The sequence below is a fragment of the Cebus imitator genome, unplaced genomic scaffold (assembly GCF_001604975.1).
Source record: "Cebus imitator isolate Cc_AM_T3 unplaced genomic scaffold, Cebus_imitator-1.0 Scaffold193, whole genome shotgun sequence".
Taxonomy (NCBI): Eukaryota; Metazoa; Chordata; class Mammalia; order Primates; family Cebidae; genus Cebus; species Cebus imitator.
The window spans coordinates 1,480,540-1,494,858 of record NW_016107508.1 but is presented as its reverse complement, the minus strand read 5'-3'; the positions used below and the strand labels follow the sequence as shown (position 1 = coordinate 1,494,858).

General features: G+C 42.9%; 1 protein-coding gene across 3 annotated transcripts in view; it reads right to left on the bottom strand.

Annotated features, from left to right (window-relative positions):
- Positions 1-8,070, bottom strand: part of CPSF2 (cleavage and polyadenylation specific factor 2) — a 38,071-nt gene extending 30,001 nt beyond the window's left edge. The window contains exons 1-3 of one of the 3 annotated variants that reach the window (XM_017546967.1): positions 7,921-8,070; positions 3,652-3,715; positions 1,514-1,698 (exon numbers count right to left, since the gene is read on the bottom strand). In XM_017546967.1, the coding sequence (XP_017402456.1) occupies positions 1,514-1,662 (149 nt within the window). In that variant the 5' untranslated portion in view covers positions 1,663-1,698; positions 3,652-3,715; positions 7,921-8,070. Of the gene's footprint in view, positions 1-1,513; positions 1,699-3,651; positions 3,716-7,297; positions 7,317-7,920 lie in introns of those variants that run through there. The other 2 variants (XM_017546966.2, XM_037745164.1) reach the window with 2 other exon arrangements.
- Positions 8,071-14,319: the final 6,249 nt, after the last annotated feature.

Sequence of the window (14,319 nt, the reverse complement as noted above, 5' to 3'; positions counted from 1 at the left end):
AAATTATTAAGGATATTTATAGATTTATATGGCCACATATTTACAATAGATTTTTGTCCCACCTTTTTCGCATGGTAACCACTGACAGTTTTGCTAATTGAATAGTAAAACTTCAATTAATCAGGGAAGCATATGTTCTCACTGACACAAGAAATTAATAAGATGGTTTGGATTTTTTTTCAAGTTCTAAAGTTTTTAAATATTTAAGTCCTTGGGCCAGGAGCAGTGGCTCACGCCTGTAATCCCAGAACTTTGGGAGGCCGAAGCAGGCAGATCACGAGGTCGAGATCGAGACCATCCTGGCCAACATGGTGAAACCCCGTCTCTACTAAAAATACAAAAAAATTAGCCGGGCGTGGTGGCACGTGCCTGTGGTCCCAGCTACTCGGGAGGCTGAGGCGGAAGAATCACTTGAACCCAGGAAGCGGAGGTTGCAGTGAGCCGCGATTGCACCACTGCACGCCAGCCTGGTGACAGAGCAAGACTCCGTCTCAAAAAAAATAATAAAAATACAAATACAAAAATTAGCCAGGCATGATGGCGCATGCCTGTAATCCCAGCTACTCAGTAGGCCGAAGCAGGAGAATTGCTTCAACCAGAGAGGCAGAAGTTACAGTGGGCCAAGATCTTGCCACTGTACTCCAGCCTGGGTGACAGAGCAAGACTCTGTCTCAGGAAAAAAAAAAAACATATATATATTTAAATCCTCTTTTCTTGCAAAATTAGTATAATACTGAAAACATAATTGGTTTACTTTATTTTATTTTATTTTTTTGAGACAGAGTCTTGCTCTGTTGCCAAGGCTGGAGTGCAAGTGGTACAACCTCAGCTCACTGCAACCTCTGCCTCCCAGGTTTAAGCAATTCTCCTATATTGGTGGTGGCGGTGTGGTGGTGTGCGCCTATAGTCCGACTAGCTGGGACTACAGGTGTGTACCACCACACCAAGCTAATTTTTGTATTTTTAGTAGAGCTGGGGCTTCACTATGTTGGCCAGGCTGGTCTTGAACTCCTGAACTAAAGTGAACTGACCGTCTCAGCCTCCCAAAGTGTTGGGATTACAGGTGGGAGCCACCGTGCCTGGCCCATAATTGATTTTTTTTTTTTTTGATAAATCAGTATCTCATGGTCACTCTGAGAACCAGTTCACAATGTTTAACATCAAAAGATCTAGAAAGTAAGCTAATGTGATCTGACTACAGAACTTTCACATGGAAAGTGTTTTCATCTTCTCAAATTCTTAGGTATTCTTGTTCTCTCCAAAAATTAGCACACAACAATTTCTACTAAAATCCATTAGCTTAAGATTTCGCTGAATTTCAACAAGCAAAGCTTATAATTCAATCAAAACTTTACAAGTTAAAATGGTCACTATAGCTTTTTGGCACAAGTAAAATTAAGCCTTTTGCTATAAACTAGTGTAAAAAGGCAATATTTATCACATCAAAATGGTATTATACTACAGAAAAGAAAATTGATTTAATGAAAACCTAAAATTATGAAATGTAACTTACTTCCTCAGGGAATCTATAATATCCATAGAAAAGTGTTCATCCCAGCCACAGTCCAATAAAAATCTAAACTCATCAACTTGGAGAAGATAGCAAAGGGCAGATTCTTCTTGGACCCCAGAAAGGGTAGTTAATTTGATAATAGATGTCATTTTGTTTTTGGTCCAGAGACAGCAGGCTAAAAGGATCTTTCAAAGGAAATGAAAACATAATTAAACATAAAAGCACAGTCTGACATATATAATAGACAAATTGATTAAAGTTATTTCAAATATTTAAGTGCATAGAAATTCCATTAACACAAAAAGCAGTTCAAAGGCCCATTTCCATCATTGCCAAGTTTTTTATTTATTTTTTAACTGAAAGCAAGCTTATTAAGTCACTGTCAAGTTTAAAAGCACAAACATAATCTTAGACACAATGAGTCCTTTAGTGGCTCCTCAGTAGGGTTTAATAAAAGGTAGTGAATGTTGCAATCAAATAGGGCGATATATGAATCTACTCCTATGTCATTTGAAGCAAGTTAATTAACCTTTCCTCACCTATGTATCTTAGCCTATAAAACATTAATATTAATATATATGTAAAAAGTATATTGAAGTATTTCAAATGATGTATAAATTACCCATAACAGATACTACTGCATCCAAGTTCCTCAATAAATAAATGTTTAGGAATTAATTATCTCATCCTTGAAGGTGAATTTGTTACTTTTTATCTTGCTCTGTGATGGCACTCATTTCACTGTTATTACAATGATTAGTTTATATGCCTTTCCCTCCTATTAGTTAGACCAGTGGTCCTTGGGAATCTGGTAAAAACCTATGGCCCTTCCCTTCTCCCCCACCAACTCTCAACACACCAAAACAAAAAACAAGAGTACATACACATGTAGAAATTCACAATCTTTTCAGGGAGTTTAACATTAAGAATCCTTGCATTGGAATGTGAGCAAGTGAAAAACAGAGGTGGCATCTTATGTTTGCAACTCCCAAATAGAACCTGACATACAATCAACATATATCTGATGGAATGCAAATTGGGATGCCTACTACATGTATTTCAGGAACATATAACATGAACATATCTAGAGGCCAGGCACGGTGATTCATGCCTGTGATCCCAGCACTTTGGGAGGCCGAGGCAGGAGTTTGAGACCAGCCTGGACAATGTAGTGAGACTCTGTCTCTACAAAATATTTAGTGCTCTATAATTGCTATTTATTTACTTGCTTTGTCTGTCATCTTCTCTCCACCTATGCCCACACGGGAATGTGGACTCCATGATGGTAAAGACCTTCTCTATTTTGATCACAGTTACATTCCAGCGCCTCCACAGTGCCTAACAGAGAGTGGTAGCAGATAAATTACGAAATGGGGCATGGCTAGTATTAAATAAGCTCACTGTCCTTACCACACCATAAACCGGAACCTATTTACATGTATTTGCCCTTGCTTGAGAGAGCTCTCTTGATCCATTTTTGTATCCTTAGTACATGAGCACATCCCTGCACATAGTGTTTGTTCAATAAATGTTGGTAAGTTAAAATTTAAAATATATTGACTTGTTTTTGTTTTTTAAAACGGGATCTTTCTGTCACCCAAGCTGGAGTGCAGTGGTGCAATCATATGGCTCATTTGCAACCTCAGCCTCCTGGGCTCAAGTGATCCTCCCACTTCAGCCTCTTGGGTAGCTGGGACTACAGGTACGCACCACTACATTCAGCTAATTTTTTTGTAGAGACAGAGTTTCACTATGTTGCCCAGGCTGGGCTCAACTGATCTACACCGGGGCCTCCCAAAATGCTGGAATTACAGGTGTGGGACATTAATTCTCTATTTGATGAAAAACGTTTATAAATAAAATTTGGGGAAGGACCTTGGAAATTCTCCTTGCCAAAAAGCTTACTGTGCCACAATTATATTAATGGCCTAAAGGAAACTCTTTTCTACTTAAATCTTCCTTAATTCCTACTTCCTTCATTTAGGTTATGAAGTAACATGCAAAGTATCTTGCAGCTAGAACTGAGTAAGTTCATGTTAAAACTTATTTGCAGACAGATCAAGACTTCAACAGACACAGCAATATTTTTACTACAAATGTTCATTAAAAAAGCTGTATATTAAACATTCATTACTTACTGATACCTGATCTCAGTCGTATGTATGATGAAACACCAGGAATTCTGCAGAGTTCTTTACAAATCTAAAAAATAAATAAGAGCCTTATGAATGTGGTATTATGATTTCACTGTTTATAATTATGGTGTTTAACTTGTATCTTGCCCTAAGACATCAGGAGCAGCGGCAAGTGGTATAACGTACGGTCCTTTTTTAAAAAAGAGATTTGTCATAATTTTAGGAAGCTTAAGCTTACATAAACAGATAAAATAATAAAAGACATAAAAATATTTAGGAAGGTTAAGCTGACATAACCTTATGTTATTGAGAATCATAGAAGAGGTGGGATTTAAGATTACTCACTAAGGATTGGTAACATATGGTAGAAACAAAGAGAAGGTACTCAAAACAGGAATAACAGGAGTAAAGCCACAAAACGAAAGCTTAAGAGTACCAGAAACCTCAGATCTCTGCACTTTTGAGTAAAAACTTTTAAAGTACCAGTGGAAAAACTAGCCTGCACACATTCACAAAAGCAAAAAATAAAAGGCCTAATGAACAGTAAGGGGCCATATAATAAAGGGCCTTGGAAATTTTGAACCTAGTCCTACAGGCAACAGAAACATTTTAAGATTCATTGCCAACTAGAAAGATGGTATGATACAGGTAATTCTGTATTTTGGGGAAATTAGCTGGTGTGTATGATTGATAAGATGATACAGAAAGCAGGGAGATAAAAACAGAAAGTATTTAATGGACCACTCCCTCCTAACTTTGCTGATTCTATCCTGGGACCAAATTTCTTCAGTCTCAAATGTATTTTATAGCTCTGTGACATCAATACATTAGTTGCTATCTAAATAATGAAGGCTTGAAATGCTACATGCTGATTCTTCACTGCTGAGTGTCTATTACCAGCTCCTGATCATTCTTCCCTCAGGAACGCTTTGCCTATCGTTCCTTTTCTATTTCTACTGCCAGCACCCTAATGCAGGAAGGGCCTCATTACCTTACATTTGGGTTTCTCAGTTTCTCTACCTCCAGTCTTTCCTCCCTTCATCCAACCTAAACATTGCTACCAGATTCATCTTCAGAAACACCCTGCACATATCACCCCTTGCTCAGAAATCTTTGAAGTACTGCTTAAGAAAAGACAAACCGAATGCCTTAACTGGCAATAGAGGAAGTCATCCTGACATCACTGCTCAATGTCTTCAGGCCCAGCTCATATTCCACCTCCTTACAAATTCCCACATCTAGTATAGACTAGAACAGCTCTGTCAACAGACATATAATACATGCCACAAATGTACTTTTAAATTTCTTCATGGCCACATGGAAAAGTGGGATTAATTTTAACGTATTGTATTTAACCCAATAGGTCCAAAATATTATTTCAACATGTAATCATGTTGAATATTTTACATAAATATGAAGTCATGTTCATATTAAATCTTCAAAATCCAGTGTGTATTTTATATTGACAGCCCATTTGAATTAGACTAATAACCACATCTGAAGTGCTCAGTAGCTACACGTGGCTAGTGGCTACTGTAACAGTGCAGATCTAGACTCCAAGACATAAAAATCAATGCCTTCCACTAGATAGAACATCGTGTTCTGTCACCCCTCAGGTGCAGGTTGGCACCATCCTATTTTTGTGTACATGTCTCTGACTGGATTTTAAGGGTATTGCCAAACATTTACTCTCCCAGATTAAAAACTCAAGTCACCTTCTTATCATCAACTTGGCAGTGACCAGGTGAATCCCATGTGACATTTACTTCATGTCTCTCTGACCTCCTTCACTGTCGTGCCTCCACAGAGGCACTCATTGCCTTACCTGAATGATTGAAAATTTCCTTTCATCTAGATTTCCTGTTCCCAGTTGATCCTCCATACAGCTGTCAGAGACCATCCTAAAAAAACAAGTATCCTCCTGCCCACTCCTTGCACAAAATATCCACTGGATTCCTGCTAACTACTGAATAAAATCTCAACTCCCTACTGGAAAACAAGATCCTCCAAAGCTGATCTTAACCTATCTCTTCCTTCACCAATCACTCTTGCACTAAACGCTCAAGCAGATTGTTATCCCATTCTCCCTAAGTATGCTAAAGCTTCTCAAAGCTCTGTATTCTGCACTGAATCCCAGAATTACCTTCTCCTTTTGAGCTCAGCAAATTCCTTTTCATCCTAATGAAACAGCTCAAATATTTACTCCTTTACAAAGCTTTTTTGTTGCCCTAGGCAAAGTTATTTTGTTATAAAGGGGGCACGAACAATATTTGTTGAATGGATGTCCAATGTATAAAGGAGTAAAAGTGATCATCTTTGTATATCCAATGCCAAGCTCAGTGGTCAAGATGGCATAAATGGGTACTGCAGGAAGGGATGAAGCCTCATCATATAATAAATTCCTTCAGGGCCCTGGTTTTGACAGATAGTACTTCATCGCAAATATCTATCACAGTTAACTTGCCCTCTCAATAATGATCAAATGATCGTGCATGTTGCTGGGTGCAGTGGCTCACACCTGTAATCTCAACACCTTGGGAACCTGAGTTCCAGACCAGCCTGGGCAACATGGTAAAACCCCATCTCTACTAAAGACACAAAAAAGTAGCCAGGCGCGGTGGCTGCGCTGGTGACCCCAGCTACTTGGGAGGCTGAGGTGGGAGGACTGCTTGAGCCCAAGACGTGGAAGTTGCAGTGAGCTGAGATGGCACCACTGCACTCCAGCCTGGAAGACAAGCGAGACTCCATCTCAAAGAATAAAAAATCATGACCGTGGCCTGGTGAGATGGCTCAAGCCTGTAATCCCAACATTGGGATCCCGGCCGTGGCAGGCGGATCACCTGAGGTTGGGAGTTCAAGACCAGCCTGATCAACACGGAGAAACTCTGTCTCTACTAAAAATACAAAATTAGCTGGGTGTGGTGGTGCATGCCTGTAATCCCAGCTACTCCGGAGGCTGAGGCAGCAGAATCACTTGAACCCAGGAGGCGGAGGTTGCGGTGAGCCGAGATCGCGCCATTGCACTCCAGCCTCATATCATAAATTCCTTCAGGGCCCTGGTTTTGACAGATAGTACTTCATCTGGGCAACAAGAGCGAAACTCAGTCTCAAAAAAGAAAAGAAAAAAAAAAATCATGACTGTGCATGTTGATGACAACTAAGGTGAACTAAGCAAAATCCAAGGGAAAACAGAAGAGTTTGGGTTAGCCTCGGAGCTCACTTAGCAGGAAGTCTCTTCCCGGTCAGTTGAGGATTGCAAGGCCGGGTATGGTGGCTCATGCCTGTAATCCCGGCACAGGCCAAAACGGGAGGATCTCTTGGCTCAGGAGTTCGACACCAGCCTGGGCAACATAGTGAAACGCCATTTCAAAGAAAAGAAGGGTGGGGGGAGAGAGAAGAAAGAGAGAGAGCGAGCGAGAGAGATTAACGGGATTGCAAAATTAAATATTAGTGGATGGGGCTGGGCGCGGAGGCTCACACCTGTAATCCCAGCACTCTTGTAGACCGAGGCTGGCGGATCACGAGGTCAGGAGTTCAAGGCCAGCCTGACCAACATGATGAAACCCCATCTCTCTTTAAAACTCTTTAAAAATAAAAATAAATAAATAAATAAATATGAGAATGGGTATAAATGATAGCTCAGGTTCACCTGGTCACAGGAGGCCAGACTTGCCGGGCTTGGAGCTAATCTGACCTCTTGTTTTCTAAAAAGCACGTAAAATAGCACGAAGTCAAAAAGAATTAGGACTTGGGACTTCACAGTGATAGTGGAAGCGCTTGAGGGCGATGGTGGGAGGGCTAAGACCCTTTTAGTACAGCATGGTACAAATATCCGAAAGGTCTCTGGAATCGATGAACAAAAAGGACGCCTCCGTGGTATGGTCTCTCAGCCCAAAACGACGGAAAGAGTCCGAGCGCTGGAGGCTGAGAACACCGCAGCCACGAGGCCAAGGACCCAAAGCTGGCGTCGGTTTAACTCCTCCAGCGCCGCGAGATGAAAGGGGGAAGCACAGGGAAACAGAAAGGAGGGAAGGAGATCCCGGGAGGGAACCGCATGGGCTGCCGCAAAACAGCCAGAAGCTTGAGACCCATGGAGAAGTCACTTCTCTTTCCCTCGCTGACCACTTCTGCCGGAAACGGCCGGGACAGTCGCAGCCGGGGGACGCGTACTCTGGGGAGACCGGGTCGGAGACAGGGCCCGCCACTCCCGGAGGGCCGATGACGCCGCCTCCCCCAGCCAGAGGCTCGCTCCTTTCTCCCGCCCTCACTTGCCTCGTCTGGCCTCCCCTAGTGCCGTCCACTTCCCTTCCCAACCCCTAGGCGAATCCAGGTTCAAGAGGGGGAAAAGCCGATGCTGACTTAGCAGCGCCGGGGACCACCGACCGGCAGAAACCCCGCAGTGGCGGCCGCCATTTTGGAGCTGGAGACGAGCGGCGGAAGCAAAGAGCACCCAGGACGAGACCATCTCCGGGGGGTGGGCACAGGGCTGTCGGAAGAAGACGGCGCTCACGCCTGTATGCCTCTTCGGCGTTGAGCCAAGTTTTATTCAGAAATTATTGATAATGTTTAGTAGCTAAGAAAAAATGAGAGGAGTCAACCCTGAGGAGGAAGAAGTAGTGTGATTTGCCGGCGCCACCCCTCTGCTCCCTGCGGACGCGGCGAATGGCAAGTCCCGAGGTCGCAGCTTCTACTGGAGCCGGTGGCTGAGTTCTCCGTTGTCCTTGGGGTGTCCGGTCGCTGTTGCCACTGGACCTGCAGGTGGGTCTGGGGAGCCTGGGCGGCCGCGGTACCGCCGACGACGGCGAGGGTGGAGGGGTCCTGGCGAGGGTGGAGAGGAGGGTTCTAGACAATTCCTCGGTGCTGTGCGTGTGTGGAGGGGTAGTCTGCGCTTCCCTGGGCCTTCTTAGCTAAGATGAGTGGAAAGGGAAAGGTTTTCTCCGGGTGGGGGATGGGGTTTCCAGGCCGGAGCTTTTGGAAAGGGTTTTCTGAGGCTTTCATAGCAGAAAACGTCCGGAGAGATGTGACCCAGTGACCGCTCGCTAGCCGGACTGGAGAGGAGACCGGCGGCGATCTTACCATCTGGCCTGAAGCGAGCAGCGTAATTTCGTCCAAGTCCCAGCCTTCTGTCTCCTCGCTAACCTCGCTGTCTTCCAAACCGCAATCCTCTTGAGCCGACACCTTTGCACCAAAATGATGCGCTTACCCTTTTACTTTGCTTTTTAATTTTTATTTTTGAGTCAGAAATTCACTTTTGTCACCCAGGCTGGAGTGCAATGGCGCAGTCTCGTCTCACTGCAACCCCCGCCTCCCGAATCCAAGCGATTCTCCTGTCTCAGCCTCCCGAGTAGCTGGGATTACAGGCGAACACCACGCCCGGCTAATTTTTATATTTTTAGTAGAGACAGGGTTTCACTATGTTGACTAGGCTGGTCTCGAACCTCTGACCTCAGGTGATCTGCCCGCCTCGGCCTCCCAAAGTGCTGGATTACAGGCGTGAGCCACCGCGTCCGACCAACATTTTGCTTTTTTTAAAACGTAGTATTTAAAATCGATCTTGGTTTCTAAGACCTCAAGGAGTTCCAGGCGTCAAATAATTTTATTCCTTCCGTGCATCTTGCAAAGTTTTCACAGGTTAAATCGACAGTTTTTTAGCAATACATCTAAAGTGCTGCGGGGACTGGTTAGACAGTGTCTCCTGGTTTCCAATGTGAATTTGGAGTGACTTATAAAAAAGGTATGCACCAGATGCGTTTTTCTTTCTAGTGGTTGAGTGAGGGAAAACATGGGATTGAAGAAGAATATTAGGAAAAATAAGAAAAAAAGTGAGATTGATATGAATGTTTATCTCTGTGCTTAGTACGAGAGACAGTAATATACAAGAGCTTGGGCCACAGTGGCTCAGGCCTGTAATCCAAACACCTTGGGAGGTCAAGATGGGAGGATCTTGAGCCCAGGAGTTTGAGACCATGGAGCCAGACTGCCTGGGTACTAATCACAGCTCTGCCACTTACCTGCGTCTGTGACTATAGGCAAATTACTTTATCAGGATTGTCCCCGGATTTCTTCATATGAAAAAAATAAGCCTATTGCTTTGGGGACATTGTATTAGCTAAGATGTAGGTAGTGTTATTGTGAGGATTATATAAGTTGGTAATTATGAAAAGCATCAAGAAGGATGCCTGGCAGTGCTTTAAGATTCAGCTCTTGCCAGGCCTGGTGGCTCACGCCTGTAAACCCAACACTTTGGGAGGCGGAGGTGGGTGGACAACCTGAGTTCTGGAGTTTGAGACCAGCCTGACCAATACGGAGAAGCCCCGTCTCTACTAAAAATACAAAAAATTATCTATGAACACAGAGACATGTATTGTCTAGTGTTTTGCAGTTTAGTACTTCCAACTTTATCTTATTTGAGGCACTCATTATTCCCACACTTGCCTGGCTCAAGATTATAAAGCAAATAAGCGGCTAACGTGGCCACTTGGTCTGTATCACAAAAAGTACCTAAAGATATAAATACAAATAATGTTGCCTAATGAAGGCACCATCTTTTAGGAAATAAAGTCAGGTTGATTACACTTACATTTATATGTCCAAGAACCATTTGCATCAAAATCTATGGGGGAGTTCTTTTAAGTACAGATTTTCCAGCCTCACCTGGAGGTAAGGCCAAGAGATCCCTAGACTGAAAAGGGCTCCTCCAGTGATTTTGATGTACAGTCAAGTTTAAGAACTCCAGCTGTAAATAATAGACTAAAACATAAAACAAATTGATGGCCGTTGTAAATTAACTATTTAAATATCCTTAACCGCTGTCATAATTTTTTAGACCAGTGATATACTGGAACATGTGTAGCATTACACTTCATAAAATACAGTATGTAATAATTATGTGATTTTTAAGTTCATGACCACTTCCTAAACCAGACACTTTGGAAGTCTGAGAAATAATTTGAATTGTGAGGTCAGGTGCTGTGGCTCAATCCTGTAATCCCAGAGCTTTAGTATGCTGAGGCAGGAGGATCACTTTAGCCCAGGAATTTGAGGTTCCAGTGAGGTATGATCATGTTACTGCATTCCAGTCTGGGAAACAGAGCAAGACCTTTCCTTTTAAAAGAAAAGTATGGCCAGGCGGGTGTGCGGTGGCTCATGCCTGTAATCACAGCACTTTGGGAGGCCAAGGTGGCCAGACCACGAGGTAAGGAGTTCGAAACTAGCCTGGCCAACAGTGAAACCCCATCTCTACTAAAAATACAAAAATTAGCTGGGCATGGTGGCGCGGCTGAGAATTTGCTGGGCATGGTGGCCGAGACAAGAGAATTGCTTGAACCCAGGAGGCGGAGGTTGCATCGAGCTGAATTTGCACAACTGCACTCCAGCCTGCACCACAGAGCGAGACTCTGTCTCAAAAAATAAAAAAGAGAGAAAGAAGTATGAATTGGATAACTATGCCACCCAGTGTCGGAGGAGAGACAGAAATTTAGTCTACATAGTCCTAGCACAGCTTAGTGCTGAGCAAGTGTTGACAACAATAATGTATTGATTGTCTTTGTACGATGATAGGTCTTCTCAGTCAGTGTACATGATTTATTAATTTAGGTCCAAATGCACACAGGTGTGTTTTGACTTCCTCTGTATATACAAATTTTTACAGAAAATTGGCAATCCAACTATGTTTTTATTGAATTAGTGCAATTTATTTTCCACATGATAATTATTAAAGGTTCAGCATCCCTGATCAGAATATTGAAAATCCAAAATGCCCCCAGATCTGAAACTTGAGGCCACAAGTTTGAGACCAGCCTGGGCAACATAGCAAGAGCTACAAAAAAAAATTTTTTTTAAGAATTTTTTTTTTAATTAGCATGTATAGCTCCAGCTACTCAGGAGGTTGAAGTGGGAAAATCACTTGAGCTCAGGAGTTCAAGACTGCAGTGGACTATGATAACTCCACTGCACTCCATCCTAGGTGACAGAGTGAAACTTTCACACAAAAAAAAACGCATATAAGATTACCTTCAGGCGCCAGGCGCAGTGGCTCAAGCCTGTAATCCCAGCACTTTGGGAGGCCGAGACGGGTGGATCACAAGGTCAAGAGATCGAGACCATCCTGGTCAACATGGTGAAACCCCGTCTCTACTAAAACTACAAAAAACTAGCTGGGCATGGTGGTGCGTGCCTGTAATCCCAGCTACTCAGGAGGCTGAGACAGGAGAATTGCCTGAACCCAGGAGGCGGAGGTTGCGGTGAGCCGAGATCGCACCATTGCACTCCAGCCTGGGTAACGAGTGAAACTCCGTCTCAAAAAAAAAAAAAAAAAAAGATTACCTTCAGGCTATGTGTATAAGGTATCTATATAAAGCACAAATGAATTTTACGTTTAAATTTGATCCTATCCTCAAGATAGCTCATGTATATGCAGATATTTCAAAATCTGAACAAATCCAAAATACTTCAGGTCCCAAGCATTTCAGATACAGAAAACTCTATAGTTTAGAACCCTATAGTTCTATTCCTCCTCGTCCACCTCCTGGGAACTCAGCATTTAAAAGCTTTTAAGTACCATAAACATCAATTCAGGGAGGGGTTTTTTAGGCACGAGCTATAATATAATAGGAGCCAAAGCTGTAGAGTGAAGCTGAATTTGAATAGCTATTTGGATTAAACTATTTTCTTTCTTTTTTTTTTTTATGGCATGAGTCTATGTCTGAAGGATTAAGCTATTTTCTTATCTGTAAAATGTAGATAATAGTTATTTCACATTACATATAGAAATGTATGATGGCTCTGGTACCTAGCAGTCATTCTTTTTTTTTTTTTTTTTTTTTTTTTTTTTTTTTGAGACAGCGTCTTTCTCTGTTACCCAGGTGATCTGTGATCTCAGCTCACTGCAACCTCCACCTCCTGTGGTCAAGCAGTCCTCTCTCCTCAGCCTCCTGAGTAGCTGGGACTACAAGCATCTACCACCACACCCAGATAATTTTTTGACTTTGTGTAGAGACAAGGTTTTGCCGTGTTGCCCAGGCTCGTGTCAAACTTCTAGGCTCAAGCAGTCCATTCGCCTTAGCCTCCCAAAGTGCTGGGGTTACAGGCATGAGCCACCTGGTAGTCATTCTGTAAAAGGAAGTTTTCTTCCTTTACCTTTTGTTTTTCTTTTTTGAGATGAAGTCTCTCCCCCAGGCTGGAGTGCAGTGGCACCATCTCAGCTCACTGCAACCTCTGCCTCCTGAATTCAAGCAATTCTGCCTCAGCCTCCTGAGTAGCTAGGATTACAGGCATGCACCACCACTCCTAGCTAACTTTTGTATTTTTAGTAGAGATGGGGTTTTACCATGTTGGCCAGGCTGGTCTCAAACTCCTAACCTCATGATCTGCCTGCCTCAGCCTCCCAAAGTGCTAGGATTACAGGTGTGAGCCTCCACACCCAGCCCCTTTACCTTTTATAGAGTAATTGATATTCAGATCTACTGTGACATTATTGAATATAGATTTTTTTTTTCCTCTCATATCTTAATTTTCCTTCTAAAATTAGTTTTCAGTAATTATAGCTTTACCTAAAGAATTCCACTTCTGGCAAAATTGTATTATTCAATTTGTTTTTGCATTGCAAGAAATTCTAAATGTTTTACACATGTAAAAGTTCGTAACCAGAGCCAGGTGTACTGGTGCATGCCTGTAATCCCAGCTACTTGGGAGGCTGAGGCAGGAAGAATACGTGAGCCCAGGAGTTGAGAGCTGTAGTGCCTGTGAATAGCACTGCACTCCAGCCTGGGCAACATAGTAAGACCTTGTCTCTTTTACAAAAAAAAAGGTTCCAAAACAGCATGAGGAGGGTGCAAACAATCAACTGTTGGCAAGTACAGTTTTTGTATCTTATCACATCACTAGTGAAGCTATAAGTAAAATTTAATAAATAGACTTGGTACAGTGTAATTTTTATATTAATCATTGTCCCGTATATAATCTTCAATTAGATTTTTAAGCATTACACTACATTCTGATGCCAGGCAAGCAGAGAGGCTTATTATGCTTTTAACACCTGTCTCTTACATCTATGTCTATCATCTTCCTGTTTCAGGTGCAATTTATTTATTTATTTATTTTATTGAGACAGTCTTGCTCTGTCGCCCAGGCTGGAGTGTGGTGGCACAATCTTGGCTCACTGAAGTCTCTGCCTCCTGGGTTCAAGCAATTCTGCCTCAGCCTCTCCAATAGCTGGGATAACAGACATGTACCACCACAGTTGGCTAATTTCTGTACTTTTAATAGAGACAGCATTTTGCCATGTTGGCCAGCCTGGTCTCGAACTCCTGACCTCAAGTGATCCACCCACTTTAGCCTCCCAAAGTGCTGGGATTACAGGCATGAACCACCACGCCCAGCCCGGGTGCAGTTTAAAAGCTATTTCAAAAAAAAAAAAAGTCCAGGTGCAGTGGCTCACGCCTGTAATCCCAGCACTTTGGGAGGCCTAGGCAGGCAGATTACAAGGTCAGGAGTTCAAGACCAGCCTGGCCAGTGTAGTAAAACCCCCGTCTCTACTAAAAATATTAAAAATTAGGGCCGGGCGCGGTGGCTCAAGCCTGTAATCCCAGCACTTTGGGAGGCCGAGGTGGGTGGATCATGAGGTCAAGAGATCGAGACCATCCTGGTCAACATGGTGAAACCCCATCTCTA